Below are 14,961 nucleotides of genomic sequence, written 5' to 3'. Positions count from 1 at the left end.
CCCTCTCATCCCACGACCCAACCACCAATCCAACCCTCTCCTACCCTTTCTTCCTCCTTCAGGTTGCTCCTTCCTCCTGTAGAGGGGGAGGATATCCCCCCACACTCCCTCTTCGGCCACAGCCCCACCCTCCTGAGCCCTCCTCTCCCCCTCGCGATCAGCCCCTACCCCGTTCTTCCCACGGGGTCCCCCCCTATCGTATCCCTCCTCCTCCTCCTACCTCAACTCTCACGTCTTCCTCCTCACCTCCCTCAGTCGCGCTCTTGGCCGGCACCTCTATAGACCACCCACCGGCCGCCCTCTGCCACAGTCCATCACTCGGCATCCGATAGAGCGAATGTTCGCTAATCCACCGACACCATCCCGCACACCCCCGCGCCGAAAGGTCGGGCATTAGTTCCCGCGGGGTGGAGAGTTATGCGCTAGGGAGAGGACTTCTGTCGCTCTCTCTCTTCCTCTGGCCTCCCTCTTTGAGCCGGCGGGGAGTTGTGATTCAACCGTGGAGGTGTTCAGATCGTTCCTCGACATTGGATTGTGAAGACGTGGACTACGACACCGACTCATCACGGGTCATAACCCTTGTGTCCCTCCGAAGATGACTGTCATCGGTTTCAAAAAGCGTTTGAGACGTGTCGGGAAACAGGTTCCGAGAGTTATTCCAAAGTTTGAAGCTGGTGAATAAATTTTGAGTTTCAGACTTTGACGCATCCTCAGCGAAAGGAATTGTGGTCGATGAACGACAGTGAACTGAGATAATAAATAAAAAGCGAGTATTGGTGATTTAACCTTTTGGATAGGAAAATGTTCTGAGGCGTAATTCAGTTAGGTTAAAGACGTTTTTGACTGTTCCCCGGAAGGGAGATTTGTTTTTTGTCTACGGGAGTTAACGTACGTTTGTACGTTTACGTGAAGTGAATGCAAGACCCACTATATACTGCAAATATGAGTTCCTATCAGTTCGTTAATTCCCTCGCGGCGTGCTACGGCCAGCAGCCTCAGCAGCAGCAAAGGGGCGGGCAGGATGCCACGGCATCCGTGGCTGCGGCAGCGGCAGCCGCAGCTGCGGCCGCTGCAGCCGCGGCGGCCGGGGGAGGCGGCGGCGGGGGACAGGACTCGTATTACAACCCGAACACAGTGCAGCCCTACCCTAACTGCTACTCTCCCCAAGTGTCACCGCACTACCACTCCCCCTACGGCTCCCAGGCCACTGCCTCGGCGGGCCAGCAATCCCACGTGGGCCACCTGCAGAATGGCAACACGGCGGGAGTGGCCGAATACAACGGACACCAGAGGCTGACTGGCCCGCACCAGCAACACCACCCGCAGCAGCACCACCAACAACAGCAGCAACACCACAACCCACACCAGCACCACCACCCTCAGCAGCTCCCGAGCGCGAACTCCAGCCCCGGGGCCCCCACGCCCCCGCTAGTTCCTCAGGCCCCAGTGCTGCCGCTCACGCCCACCAACGTGGGCGTAGCGGGAAAATACGCGACGGACAATACGGCCAGCTCCCCGCAGGACCTGAGCACGACGGGGAGTTCCGGGGCGGGGGGCGCGGGGGGACCGCACGGTGGGCATCACCCCCAGGCGGGTCCGAGGAGCCCCAACGAGCACCAGGGGTGCCCGGCGCCCTCAGCCCCGCAGCCGCCCGCTCCCGCGGCATCCGCCTCCGCGCCGCAGGTGCCACCGCAGCCATCGGCCGCGGCTGAGGCTGCGACGGCCCCGCGCACGGCGGCGGGCGCCGGGGAGAGCGGAGCGACGGCAGGAGGTGTGGCCTCCAAGACGGCGTCTGCGGCCAACTCCGCCTCGACGGGCTCCTCGCAGCAAAGGCAAACCTCAAGCCAAAGCTCCACCTCATCCACTTCATCCACGTCCTCGTCGACGTCATCCTCGAAGCAGCAGGGCTCCTCCTCGAACAACCCGCCGCACATTTATCCGTGGATGAAGAGGGTTCACCTCGGCCAAAGTAAGTCATAAGAGGAGGCATTTCCATCGATCAGGAAATTACTCGTAGTCAATTTGAAGATTCCTTCCGACAGGAAAATGCAATATTTCTCAAGGCATTGCTACTATTTATAATATAGTAGCCACTTTATACACTGAGCGTATTCTACTAATAGAACTTTCAGTTGATGCCGGAATGAAATCAGTTTAGCTAATTTTTAAATGTTTTATTAGCATCTATCCGATATCGGTACCTTTCGTATTTTATCAACGCAAACCATGGGATTGCACATTTACCGTGCATGACCTTTAAATCTCAAGTCGATAATGGTTTTGCAATTGGTATTTGATATATCCAGCTGCCGTAATAGATAGAAGTGTCCATAAGAGCTTTTAGTAGGTAATATAAATGTGATTTTTTCTTTTTGTACCAATTTTACAAGAAAAAGGGATGCGCCGAACAATTTGACGTCCAGTTTTGTTAGCACTTAAAAAAAATAATGAAATAAATCAATTTCTTCATAGCAAATTTCCTTAAAATTAAAAATGGTTTTTCATATATATTCTCTGTAAAATATTTAATTTCTAAAAATACGATTGACAGAAATTAATGTGATAATTGCCTTCATTTAGGAGTTCATTTCACTGACCGCATATTTATAAATAAGAAACCATTAATTTTGACTTCTGTCTTCTTCGACTTCCACGAAAGATCCATTCATCCTTCGCACGATAGGTCTGTGCTCTAGTGCACTCCTTTGCCTGGCCGGCATTGGACCGATCAATCAAAATAGAGTTAAACCCATTGATGGCACATGGAGTATTCGTGAAAAATGCATCAACTCAAAAAGCAAACCACTTGCATCAAATCACGATAGGGGAAGCATGAGATGGCAGGCCGAAGCGAAGGAGTAGAGGGTAGCTGGCGGAATACAAGGGAAAGACGAAGGGACTCGCGGGCAAATGGCATTCCCATTAGCGTCCTTTTCCCCCTTAATGCGTCCCCGTCACGCGACGCTCCCTATTCCGTCAGTCCTCTGCTGAAAGAGAGGGAGACAAACGTTCTAATTTTCCATCAAAAAATACACGACCCGGGATGAGAATTATGGTGCCGTGGTAAACCGGGCAAAGCGATCGAAGAAATTTCATACCCATACTCGTTCGGGAATATAAAGTATTAGCCTCGGACAGTTTCGTATTGTGCTGTCGCCCCCTTCCCCGCCGAACGATGGATTTATATGCCGTGGGCTCCCGCCATGCGGCACAGGTTGCCAAGGCACGGGTTGAAGGCGGGCGTACAAATCTCTGACCCGCGGAGCGCAACTCCCTTGATGTGTTTCGGATTGCGGGCGGCGGGCCGTGTATCGCACGGCTCGATCGTGTGCCCCATAGCCCTGAAGAGCCCTTGTCTCGTTTGATCTAGTGCTGTTTAAACGGCGGAGGGGGTTCCTTCACTCCCCGAGTTACCCACCACGATCTCGTTTGCGGAGAAGGTTGTGGTTCCTCCTTGCGGACGAATCCAAAGATAACCATCCTCACCTTCCGTCCCCCATCTCCCTCCCCTTATCCCGTTCAACCCTTTAGTATATCTACCACTCACAATTTCACCTTATCCTCCCCTTCACTCCCTGGAATACTCCACTTCGTCTTCTGATTTTTGTCCTCTTGCCGAGAGCAGGATCAGCTTAATTCCCTCCCCAGGAAAACTTCCCATCCTTTCAGGCATAACTCCAGGCCTACAGAGTCCTACGCACCGAATATTTTCCGGTCCAACCCTCTTGTCATTCCATTGTTCATTCGCTGCTCTTTGGACGTCATGTTGTCATTTCGGGAGGGGGGGGGTCAAAATCTTTTCTTTCTCATTCCCTCCCTCTCATTCTTGATTTCCTTTCGACTCACACCACTATACCACGAGACGACCCTTCAGCTCGTCCCCCCGCGCCCACCCCGATCTTCTCACCCTCCTCTCCATCGCCACCATTCCCATCATCCCCCGCCAAACTCACCCCTCCCTTGAGCCCCTCATCCCCTTTGTGTGTGCCCCCTGCCACGGCGCAAACTCGCACACGCGCTTGGAGGAGGAAGAAAGGGAAGAAGAAAATGCGCCGAGGAAGAAAGAGAGAGATGCCGAGAGGAAAAAAAGTGGGAAAGAGGGAGAGGAGAAGAGTTTGTGGGAGGAAGCGATGGGAAAGAGGAAATGAATTGCGAGAAAGGGGTCGAGGATGGGGAAGCAACCATAAAACTTGCTATAGTGGAACGATTAGGAACCATTTAATCGTATCCAAATGAATATGTTTTAAAATTTTACACGCGTTTTTTTCGATAAAATTCATGACTCCGGATTCATTAGATTTTGAAATTTTAATGAACCTCCTAAAAACGTTTTTCCTTTCAATCAGACATTTTTTACACCGATGTCTTTAATTATTTACCATCAGAAATCAGTAATCAGAATAATGACGTTAGATTTTCAGCATGTTTAATTCGCAGACCGCATTTACAATGGTTTATCTCTCCTGGCTCAATATGTGAGCCAGATAAATACACTTTCTCAGATTGTTCAAAATAAATTCATGTCCATCACTATCCTACTTAGAACAGCATTTTAACATTTCACCCCGTCCATTGAACCTTCATCATTCTTCTTGAACGAATCCTGTCCATTATTTTCAACTCTTTTTTACTTTACTTCACCTCTCTCTTATCAAATATTTAATAATATAAAATATTATTAGCATATATCATCATATTGGAAGCATTGTGACACATCTTCTTCATTTCCTAGCTCGGCTCACAAATTACCCAAACAAGAGAGGATAAGCAGTCGCTTCCATCCTTCAATGCATCCCTAAGACAAGGATATAAAATACAGGCACAAATTCTTTCCTAAAGAAACTTTATCGGTGAATCAATCATTTGACACACCGATTAAATTACATTTTGTTCATAATGCCTGGGTCATTCAAAGTAAGTTTTTGAAACGCCTTCATCAAGCCTCCAAGGTGTCGCTTTGTATGCGCATTTATATTTCCTCTAAAACTTTTAATTAGAGAAAATATTTGCGCGTCCTCTCCAAGTATATTAGTTCTCTAATAGCTTCAAATTAGATTCTTAACATAATATTAAGGAGAAATTAAATAATTACAAATAGATAATATGTGAGTAATATTATACAAAAGAATTAGCAGAAAGTAGACTATTTATCCATTTAAATCATCTGTGTTATTATAATATCATATCCTAATTTCGTAAAATCGAAGGTTACATGATTTGAGTACTTAAATGGTGGAATGGCTCACAATAAATAAAAGTAAAAGAATCTCGAAACGCTGAAATTTGTTTTGAATCAGCCGTGGTTGACATGTGCAGTTAAATTCTTGGGAGCCTAATCTGATAGACCAAGCATTAAGTCAAGTGTCAGTATGAAATTAAGAAGCTTGAGGTTGAAGACTGGAAGAAAAGGAGAACTTGGAGCATTTGGGTGAGCATGTTGTGCTCGGGTTTTGAAGGCAAAGAATACCACGAGCCGGAAAGGAGTGAAGAGGGTGGGAGCAGAAAGCATGCAGAGAGAGAGAGCAAGAAAGGAGAGTGGTAGGATGAAGATGGGGTGTACCACTGCTGGAGCCGGAACAAGTGTGGTGTGGGCATTCGGGGTTTGGGCATCTACAGTGTGGAGTGGGATGGGATGACGGGGAGGTTAGAACTTTTGCTGTCTGGCCGGTACATAAATCAAAGCAACAACGGCAGTGGAAGAGGGAGGGATATGGGGGCGGATCAGGGGTGGACGTTAGGGAGGAGGGTGAGGCTATCGTATGGATGGGTATGGAAGAAAGAGGTTCTAAGGGGAAAAGGGGGATGTGGGTGTGGGAGAAGATGAGCAGGGGAGATGGCAAGCGAAGGGGAGGGGTGAATGGAGGGGTTGAAGTTGGAGGAGGGTTGATGGTGTCCGAGAGATGCAGAGTAGCCGGTGGAATGCGGGCCACAGAGCCCCCTTCATTTCACTCGCACGGAGGTCGTGGACGCGATTCCGCCTTGTCTCCTTAGATACGGTTGTTCCAAGAGGTCGATGGGCGATTGTTTGATCGGCCCGACGGAGGACGCGCCCGCCGTCTAGGAGGGGTCCCGTCTCCCGACGCGCGCTAAGGAGCATCGCGGTGGGGGCCGTGGGACGACGGCCGCGGATTCAAAGGCCTTTTCGCGGAGGCGGGGGCGGGTGAGGTGGATGCGAGAGGCGGCGGGCGGTTTCGGCCGCAGAGGGGAACCTCGCTCGCCGGCTCGGCGCACCACCCGCCGCTCGGTCAGTCGGTCCGAAGGGAGCATGGTTTACGACTCGAAGCGCGCGCGTCCGTTGCCAAACAATGGGAAAAGGGATATCTTCCTTGTGATTTTTTTCGTTCCTTCGGCCGTTCTGTGTAACGGACAGGATCCAAAGGCGGGAGTGAGATGCCTCACTCCCGCCTTTGGATCGTCTTCGGGGGTCGGGGGCGCATAGGTGGATGGAATCCGTGGCCCGAGGTCGATGCAAAAGAAACGCACGTCCGGGTAATAGAAGAATTCAACGCAATCGAGGTAGATGTAGCTTCGAGGGACAGAAAACATGGAAGAAAATGGAGGTCTCATAACGAAGGTGAAAGAGTTTCTACTTAGAGAGCTAGAATTTATCTTTTAACTAGGTGACGTTTCCATTCGCAATTTGGCCTTGGCTTGCCAGCTTGGTAAATTCTCCTACAATATCTCACCATGAAAGATCAATCATCTAGAAATGGAAGGGAGTAATGCTTTACAACAAATTGAGGTAATATATTATGTCTGAAATACGCGCGTATATTATCTAAATATTTTCGACGCGTCTTCTCCTTTAAATTTCCTTTCTTAGCCGATAATATTTTCTAGCAGCATTGATGGATTATAAATGAAAATATTAATGAAATAATTTTTGCTCCATATTCTAAAAAACACTCCCGATGCATCTATGTGCAGTGGTCAATTATCGTATGGGGCAGTCCAAGAACTATCTAGGTACGTTTTTTGTGACACAATTTCAATTACAAAGAAACGTCTCAACTCGGGTAGCTACCGTTAAATACCTAATCGCTTTAGAGAATTAACCTTCATTTACTTTCAACTACATGCGAGTGATATCTGATGCTCAGAGAGTGATCAAGAAATCACGGAAAGAGAGATGATGAAGTATCCAACAGGCAGTGAGGTCTGCGGGCTGGGGAAAGTGGGAGAGTAAATAAACCATAAAGAACGTCATAAGCGATGACCTCACCCGCCTCGAGGGGATTTTCGCAAATGAAGTCGATCCATTTGTATAGAGAGACCGGGGAAGACATAAGAAATGTGGCAAGGGAGCGGGGAGAGGGGAAGAAAGCGGGAGAGGTTTACGCGGACACAGGATGGGAGGGTATTACGGGGTAAATCTTCATCCCCGTCCACCAACCACCTCTTCTCTCCCGCAGGAGTTGTCAACCGCTTATACGGGAGAGAGGAGTTTACACGTCATGCCGACCCGGGGACCACGGCAGCACAGGTACACAAGGAGCGGTGGATATATATGAGGCCGGTCACGTGTCAGACGCGTGGATTGATATCTCTCGAGGAGAGAAAAGAAGTGGGATGGATCGGGGGATGAGGGGAGGGTTACGTGGAATGCTTCGACCGAAGACATTTTAGCGTCCCCCCCCCCAATCTCCACTCGAGAGGCTGTAATTCGTAGGCACAAGCACACACAAACACATATGCCTATTGTGCGCATGGCGCCGTGGTGTTGGGTTTCCACAAAAAATTGAACACCCCTTGAGTGGAAACCGTCGGCAGTGCCGACCGAAATATTTCGCCTTTTGGCAATTTAGCCACCGGGGATCCGGGAACATCAAAAAGATTTTTTAGACTTGCATTGATAGCAACGGCCAGAAATCATCTCAAGGTGTTCTCATGTTTTGGTGACTCAATTAAAAGGCCACGCGAATCGCAACGCATTTAAGATTATTTCACATAAGCTCTCCGTGATCGATGTAATCTAATAACATGAAAGCAAATACCATTCCCCATGCAGTGGTATCAAAATCACTCAATGAAGAAGTCCCAAAAAACCAGGGACAGCTGGAATAACATATTTGTACTTTCCAAGAACATTCAATTAAAATACTTGTGTGTTGATTCAAAATCAGGATGACCAAACATAAAAATATGATATATCGTAGAATCATCATACAAATTTAAAGACCATGGACATATAGCCTTACACTGCTAAGGGCATAATTTTATACATCATTTATGGGTGCATCTATAATTGCCTATCAACTGATTTTCTGTGGCACAAGTTAAAATAACCATGCATAGTCATTTTCCAATAAGTGTTATTATATAACGCCAGCTGCAGACATATTCATTTAATTTAGTGGTCATAGGAAAATAACTCTTCATCGGACATGAGAAGTTTGCGTTTCTACAGAAATTATTTTGAAGAGAGACCAATAAACTCCCACAGAGCTTAGCAGAGTTCACCTTGACGGAAGAATCAATAACATAACTCAAGATAAACCAGTTTGTTTAAGTTTACAAACAAAAACAAGAGAATTCTTATACGCTTGGGCGGATTTCGAGTGGAAAGCTAGAGCTGAATTCAGGACGAAGGTTTTGCATGAAGAGATGGCTAAGCAACGTTTCCGGAAGATGAGAACCAAGGAAATCAAATTCGATCCGGGACTCTCGGACCGTCGCCGAGCTAAAGAAAGCGAACAGTTTAACGCTTTTGTAAGGAGAATGAATCGTTCCATCTCGTGAGAGAGAGAGAGCGAGCCGGTCGGCCTTCCCGCGGTCTCATAATTTCGCACGCGCAGATGAGCTCCGTGTTTTTGGTCCATGTACACTTTAACTCATCGGGCAATGTTTTCATTCCCCCGCAGTTGAAACGATCTTTCATAACGGGCCACGAAAGATGGATGAGGACGCTGGCGAGCGGGGAGTGGGGCAAGAGATGGGTGGGGGGGTGGAGGCGACAACCAGAGGGGGGGAGATGGGGAAGAGTGAGAGGGAAGCTGCAAGGGACTCTCCCTGTGGCAGGGGGGAGAGAGAAAACGAGCTAGATGGAGAGAGGGTAGAGGGACAGACATTGGGTACACACGAAGGGGTGGGAAGTGTAAAGAGTGGGAAATTAGTAGTACATTTGGCGGGTTTAAATTGGTGCAAAGTGCGTCATTGCAAATGAAATGCGCGAATAGGAGGAAGAGAGAGATAGGGTGGGATGGAGGAGTGATTTGGGGGAGAGAGGGAACGTTTGAAGGCTCATGGGGAGAGGGGTTTAATCGGTGAAGGGTGCGAGGCCCGGTTTGAGAGTGGAGGGGGGTGGGAAATTAAGAAAGAAGGAAACATAAGCAGGATGGGAAGAGGGGATACAAGGGGCATGTTTGAAAGGGGCGTGAGGTCAGGAAGATGCAAAGTATTTCGCGATGCAGGTGTGGGGTGAAAGTGGAGATGCAGATGAGATGGTGGTGCTGGGGTTTTGGAGGGGGTTTTTCGGTGAACAGGACAGAACGAGTGCAGCAAAGGGTTTTCCCTGTTCTTCACGGAGGGTGAGGGGAGAAAGTGTGGGGAGTGAGGCAAAATTTACGACACGGCGAAGTAAAGGGCTGTTTTGAAATGGGAAGGGCTTGTGAGAAAGGAGGGGAAGGAAAGGGTGTAAGGGGTTAAAAAGGGTGTAAAGAATTGTGGAGGAGGGGTGACTCTCGGGAGGGGCGAGTGGAGGACGAAGATGTGGTTTTTAAGCTGCTCCCGTAGGTTAAGGACGAGTGAAGTGTGAGTTTTTAAGAGCATCGGCTGAAAGGTTGGGGACTTATGGGTAAGCGAGCCCAAATAAACGACAAATAAAACAAACAAGTTTGGGAATGGATGGCCAATGTAGCTATGCCTGTGGCAATTTCGCTCGTGCTTGAAATTTTTCCGAAGGTCAAGTGAATGAAGAATGGCTGAGGAGTGTGCGAGTGAATAGTGAGTAAGGTCTTGAGAAATAGGGCAAGGCGGAGGAGGAGTCGAGGGAACGTTAGGGCGACATAGAGGAGGAGAGAGAAGATTCTGGAAGGTTTCCCCAACAACTTAATCAAGTGTGCTGCTGGTAGGGATTGAAAGTCACTCCACCCCAAGGGTTGCAAAGTTTAATTTTCTGAAGCCGATTCAGCTTTACAGTGAAACTAAATGCTTTGTTTATTTTCAGAAAAAGAAGAAATATACAAAATTAATGGACTATTTTCAAAGATTTTTTTCAAAAATGCTTCTTTTGGAAACAACTTCACCATGGGTGTATTTTTTAAGCCGACAACTTTGAGGGAAGTGGGAAGTAATCAACTTAAATAATTATTCCCTTAAATACTATTTGCACTATGATACAGTATAATTTATTTAAATGGATTCAATTTCATTCCATTGGGTCACTCCTGATTAACTGCTCTTGATGTAGAAATGAATTCTTTTTATAATAATTTTATCTTAAAAGTTTTGCTGTTTCAATAGCCACGTCGCTTACAGATCGGACGGTTATAAAGAAATTAGAATTAAATTTCAGACGGTGACGTAATAAGACGTATTTTATATCTACTGCCATATGCTCACTTACAGGGAAAGCAGTTATTCATGTAAATTTTTTTTCATTCCCAAGATATAATATTGGGTTCTTGTATAATCAAGAGCTTAACATATCAAGTCTTTAACATATTTTAACAAAATTTCAATTTATCACCCCCGATTCGAAAACCTCCTGCCAGAGATAAATATGTGAGTGTAGCACTAGCAGAAGGACCTGACCTCATACTCAAGGGTTTGTTCAAAAGGATACTTCATCGCGTATTAAGAGGCCAACGAGGTCAAAATTATTCGATAACAATTAATAAAATTAGCCTACGATATAACATTCTCAGTCTGGTTTACTGAGGGTGCCGTCAGAAAGCGATTTGCCCCAGTGGCAACAGTGTACGCGCGAATGTTTGCGCGTTCATGTGTTTAAGGGGGCTTTGGTATGCATGTTTAGTGAAGAGTGTTGTTTTGGGGTGGGGCCAGCAGGGCGGATGAAGAACGAGAGGGGGCGGGGGGCGCAGCAGAAAGGAACAGAAAAGGAGGAGAGGAAGGGAGACGTGGTAGGGGGGAAGGGAAGCCCCCTTTCGTTTGCTCCTCTCGGTGAGGTTGACTCTCAGACTCGCTTGCCATAAATAACGGAAGGATGGTTGGATGTGGGCCTGGAAAAGGGTGGGGTGGGGTGAAGAGATGCTCCTCTGGGGTGGGACCGACAGAATGGGGGGAGAGGTGAACGTTGGGGGGGAAGGAAAAAGGGGGGAGGAGGAGGAGAAGAAGAGAAGCTGGGGAGTGGAACCCGCGTGTGTGGTGGGATTTTTGGGAATAGAATGGAAACGTTGGGGAAAGAACCCAGTTATAGAATGGCCCTGTTGAGTCGAAAAGCAGAAGAGGTCTCTCTCTCTCTCTCTTGCAGGAGATAATGGCGGATGGGTACATTTGTCTCTCTCGAAGGGGCTCGGGGTAAATTGACGTGAACTCTGTTGCTCAGGAGGCGCAGGTTCCAAAATTTTGGGAATACGCTGGAAAATCGTTGAGCATCCGCTGAAAAAGGAACGCGGATATTGAATCAATTAAAATGACATTATTTAATTTTTAATTTTTTTATGAGTAATATCTGTGTTTTATTGGGTCGATTGAAATATTTATGATCGCCAAGTAATTATTACACTAATGAGTTTCCTCAAACACAATGTCTTGAAAAATATAAATTTTCACCACAACTAGCTCTATCTAAATTTCTAAAATTTAGTCTTTAGCAGATACACAAAATCGCTTGGCTATATTACTTACATTAATCCATGTACACTTATAAAACTTTTAAACATATTTTTAAGAAGAAACGGAGCACCCACGATCTTCGTCAAATCAGTTTTAGATGCCTCCTTAAAATATTTTCATATAATATGGTACTAATTTCACGGCATATATAGCGGTAAATATGGAAATTACCCTTGTCTGAATTAGAAAATTAGTCTTAGTGATATTTATAATAAGAAATATAAAGAATGCGGCTTCCTCTCCGATGATAGAACACTTTTAGTTCACAAAATATAAAAGGCAATGAATAACATTGCATATTAGATAGGAATACTTGGCTGCCTATTACATAAAATTCCTCAAAAATCAACTGAAATTCCTTTTCTTTTCGTCATATTAATAAATTATGGAAAATAAATGAGAATATTATAAAAGTATATTCTCGTATTCGCAAAACTTCATGATTTTCTACCGTAAAAATAACGGTCAGAAAAACTACTGGAATTTTTTATTGACATGACATTGCATTATGAATTTCTAATAAATAATGCCACAAAAATGTGCACTGACTATTAAACATTGAAGTGAGACATTGATAAATTTAGTGCAATGCGGAATAAAACATTTGTTCTCAAGAGTCAGAATCATGTTATTTGTACTCGGTCCCCGATCATCTTTATTACTTATCTGAGCCTTAAATCCCGAACAGACTCGTCACTCATTCGTTGCGATAATCATAATTGATAATAGTTTGTAATATTCAATTACAACCAACATGAACAATTGGCTATACTAAATATTATCATAATATATTTTTGTCAACTTCAAAAGAAAGAATTTTAAATAATCAATAATAAGTGACCCAGCACTGGTAGTTAAACTAAAAATAGCAAATACCTTAATTTAAAGAGAGAAAAATAATCAAATATTTGCTGAACTTCATTTGAAGCCTAAATTTATCATATTTGATAAATAATTGATCAAAGGTAAAGCTTTTATGAATTAACTCTCATGCGTTTGTTTTGCTATTATGGCAATATCATAATATTTTTCATTAATATTTTGTTTTTGTCGAGAAAAATACTAATTTGGAACGGTTTGCATAACAATTTTTAAAGATAAAGTCTACTGATACGTACTTTTAACCCCTTAAATGTTTTCGATGGTTTCTGGCTCAACTTTGTGGAAGTCCAATAGAAATTCATGATTTTTTCAGACTCGATGAATTGGCTCGAAATTTTCTAGTGTTTATATTTTACTTGCAATTTGAGACAAAAGGCTGATTTTTGCATACGTACTTTCTTTAATGGCATTTAAAATTAATTTCTCGAAGATTATGCGTGTATATTCAATACTTGAATTTGCCACTAGTACTAATTGAACTGAATTAATATGAAAAAAACACTATAAAAGTGGAAATATGTCGTCCATTGATATAATACTTCAGCATTTTGTAATTATAACTGACATGTATTTAATTGATCTTTTTTGCATTCTACCGGAGGATTTAAATCCATTCTGTAGCATCAGGGAAACTAGCTTTGCGCCGAGTCGTGATTGTGGTTGTCAACAATGTACTATAAATTTCCGTAAACCATTGCGCCTACTAATGTTACATAACCATAGGCACTTTATAGGTCTAACCGCTTTCATTGCCTAAGGTTATCAACCTACAAGTTAAACTCTTTTATTCTCACTCTCGCATTTCATTATAGATGTTTCAAGAAAGTTAGTTAAGAGACTGCTATAATTCCTACATCTCTAAATGCACTGACAAAAGAAGATTTATACTCAGTAATCAGGTCATTGTGGAATTTATAGCTTAATATCTGTGGCTAGCCAATGGGGACGTCTCTTGCTTTTCATACCCCTTCACTAACATGTAAGAGTTCATTAAATGAAGGAATGAATGTATTATTCCACTGTTCTTAATTTTGGTACTACTACTTTGGCGTCATCATCAGGTACCTGATGATGACGCCAAGGCGCCGCGTAATGGTTAACTGAAATTTATCGTACATTTTTGACAGCTATAATCACGATTCAGCGTAAAGCTAGTTTCCCGTATGCAAAAATAAATGGGTTTGTATTCTCTGCAAGAATGGAAAAAAGATCAATTAAATACAAGTTAGTTATAATTACAAAATGCTGAAGTTTAGTGTCAATGGATGGAATATATTTACCTATCTAGTGTGTTTTTTCATATTAATTTAGTTCAGTTGGTACCGTATCGTGGTGAATTCAAATACTGGATATATGCGCATAATCTTCGAGAAATTAAGTTAAAATACCATTAAAGAAAGTATATGAAAATTAGCCTTTTACCTTAAATTGCAAGTAAAATATAAAACACTAGATCATTTTGAGCCAATTCATCGAGTCTGAATTTTTCAAGAGTCGTGAATTTCTATTGTACTGCAGTAATTTTGAATTGTTTCGAATACTGCATTAACATGAAGAAAGTATTGAGTCCATGTTTGCACATGGATATATAAAATCAGTAGCCGCGTAAAAAACACATTAATTTCTTATATTTATCGATTTTCATTAACTTTAATTGTACTGTGTTCAGAATTCGCATAGCTTCGGTTACTTTCTTATGGTGCTCATTTAGTCAGTTTATAAATACTACCTTGATCAAAAATTTCCCGGAATTTATTCAGAAAATTAAAAATACAAGTTTATTCATCTAAATCTATATTGTCCCCTTCAAAGTAATCCCCATCGACTGCAACACACTTATGCCAGCGCTTGATCCAATCCTCGAAACATTTTTTATATTCGGTTTTCGGTATGTCCATCAGTGCTTCCTGCGATTTTTCCATTACTTCCTCTCGGCTGCTAAAACGCGTTCCCCGTAATGGTTTTTTAACTCGATTGAACAGAAAGAAGTCACAGGGAGCCAAATCAGGTGAATTCGGTGGCTGTTGGATGGTATTTGTTGCATTTTTCGTCAAAAAATTACGAATAATGATAGCACTGTGCGACGGTGCGTTATCATGGTGCAAAATCCACGAGTTTTCTGCCCACATTTCTGGTCTCTTTCGGCGAATTGCTTCACGCAAACGTCTCATAACGCCCAAATAATACTCTTTGTTTACTGTCTGGCCTTCTGGCAAAAATTGATGATGCACTACACCGTTGTAATCCATGAAAACCGTCAGCATTGCCTTCTTTTTTGACTGA

General features: G+C 44.2%; 1 protein-coding gene across 1 annotated transcript in view; it reads left to right on the top strand.

Moving 5' to 3' along the window:
- Positions 1-915: 915 nt before the first annotated feature.
- LOC139690474 (homeotic protein Sex combs reduced-like) overlaps positions 916-14,961 on the top strand; it is a 76,950-nt gene continuing 62,904 nt past the window's right edge. The window contains exon 1 of the mRNA XM_071587930.1: positions 916-1,969. Within this exon, the coding sequence (XP_071444031.1) occupies positions 916-1,969 (1,054 nt within the window). The remainder of the gene's footprint in view (positions 1,970-14,961) is intronic.

This window comes from Hetaerina americana, unplaced genomic scaffold (genome assembly GCF_022747635.1).
Source record: "Hetaerina americana unplaced genomic scaffold, ioHetAmer1.1.p SCAF_3, whole genome shotgun sequence".
Lineage (NCBI taxonomy): Eukaryota > Metazoa > Arthropoda > Insecta > Odonata > Calopterygidae > Hetaerina > Hetaerina americana.
Note: the sequence above shows the minus strand (reverse complement) of the source record. Positions and strands in the feature narration are given on the sequence as shown.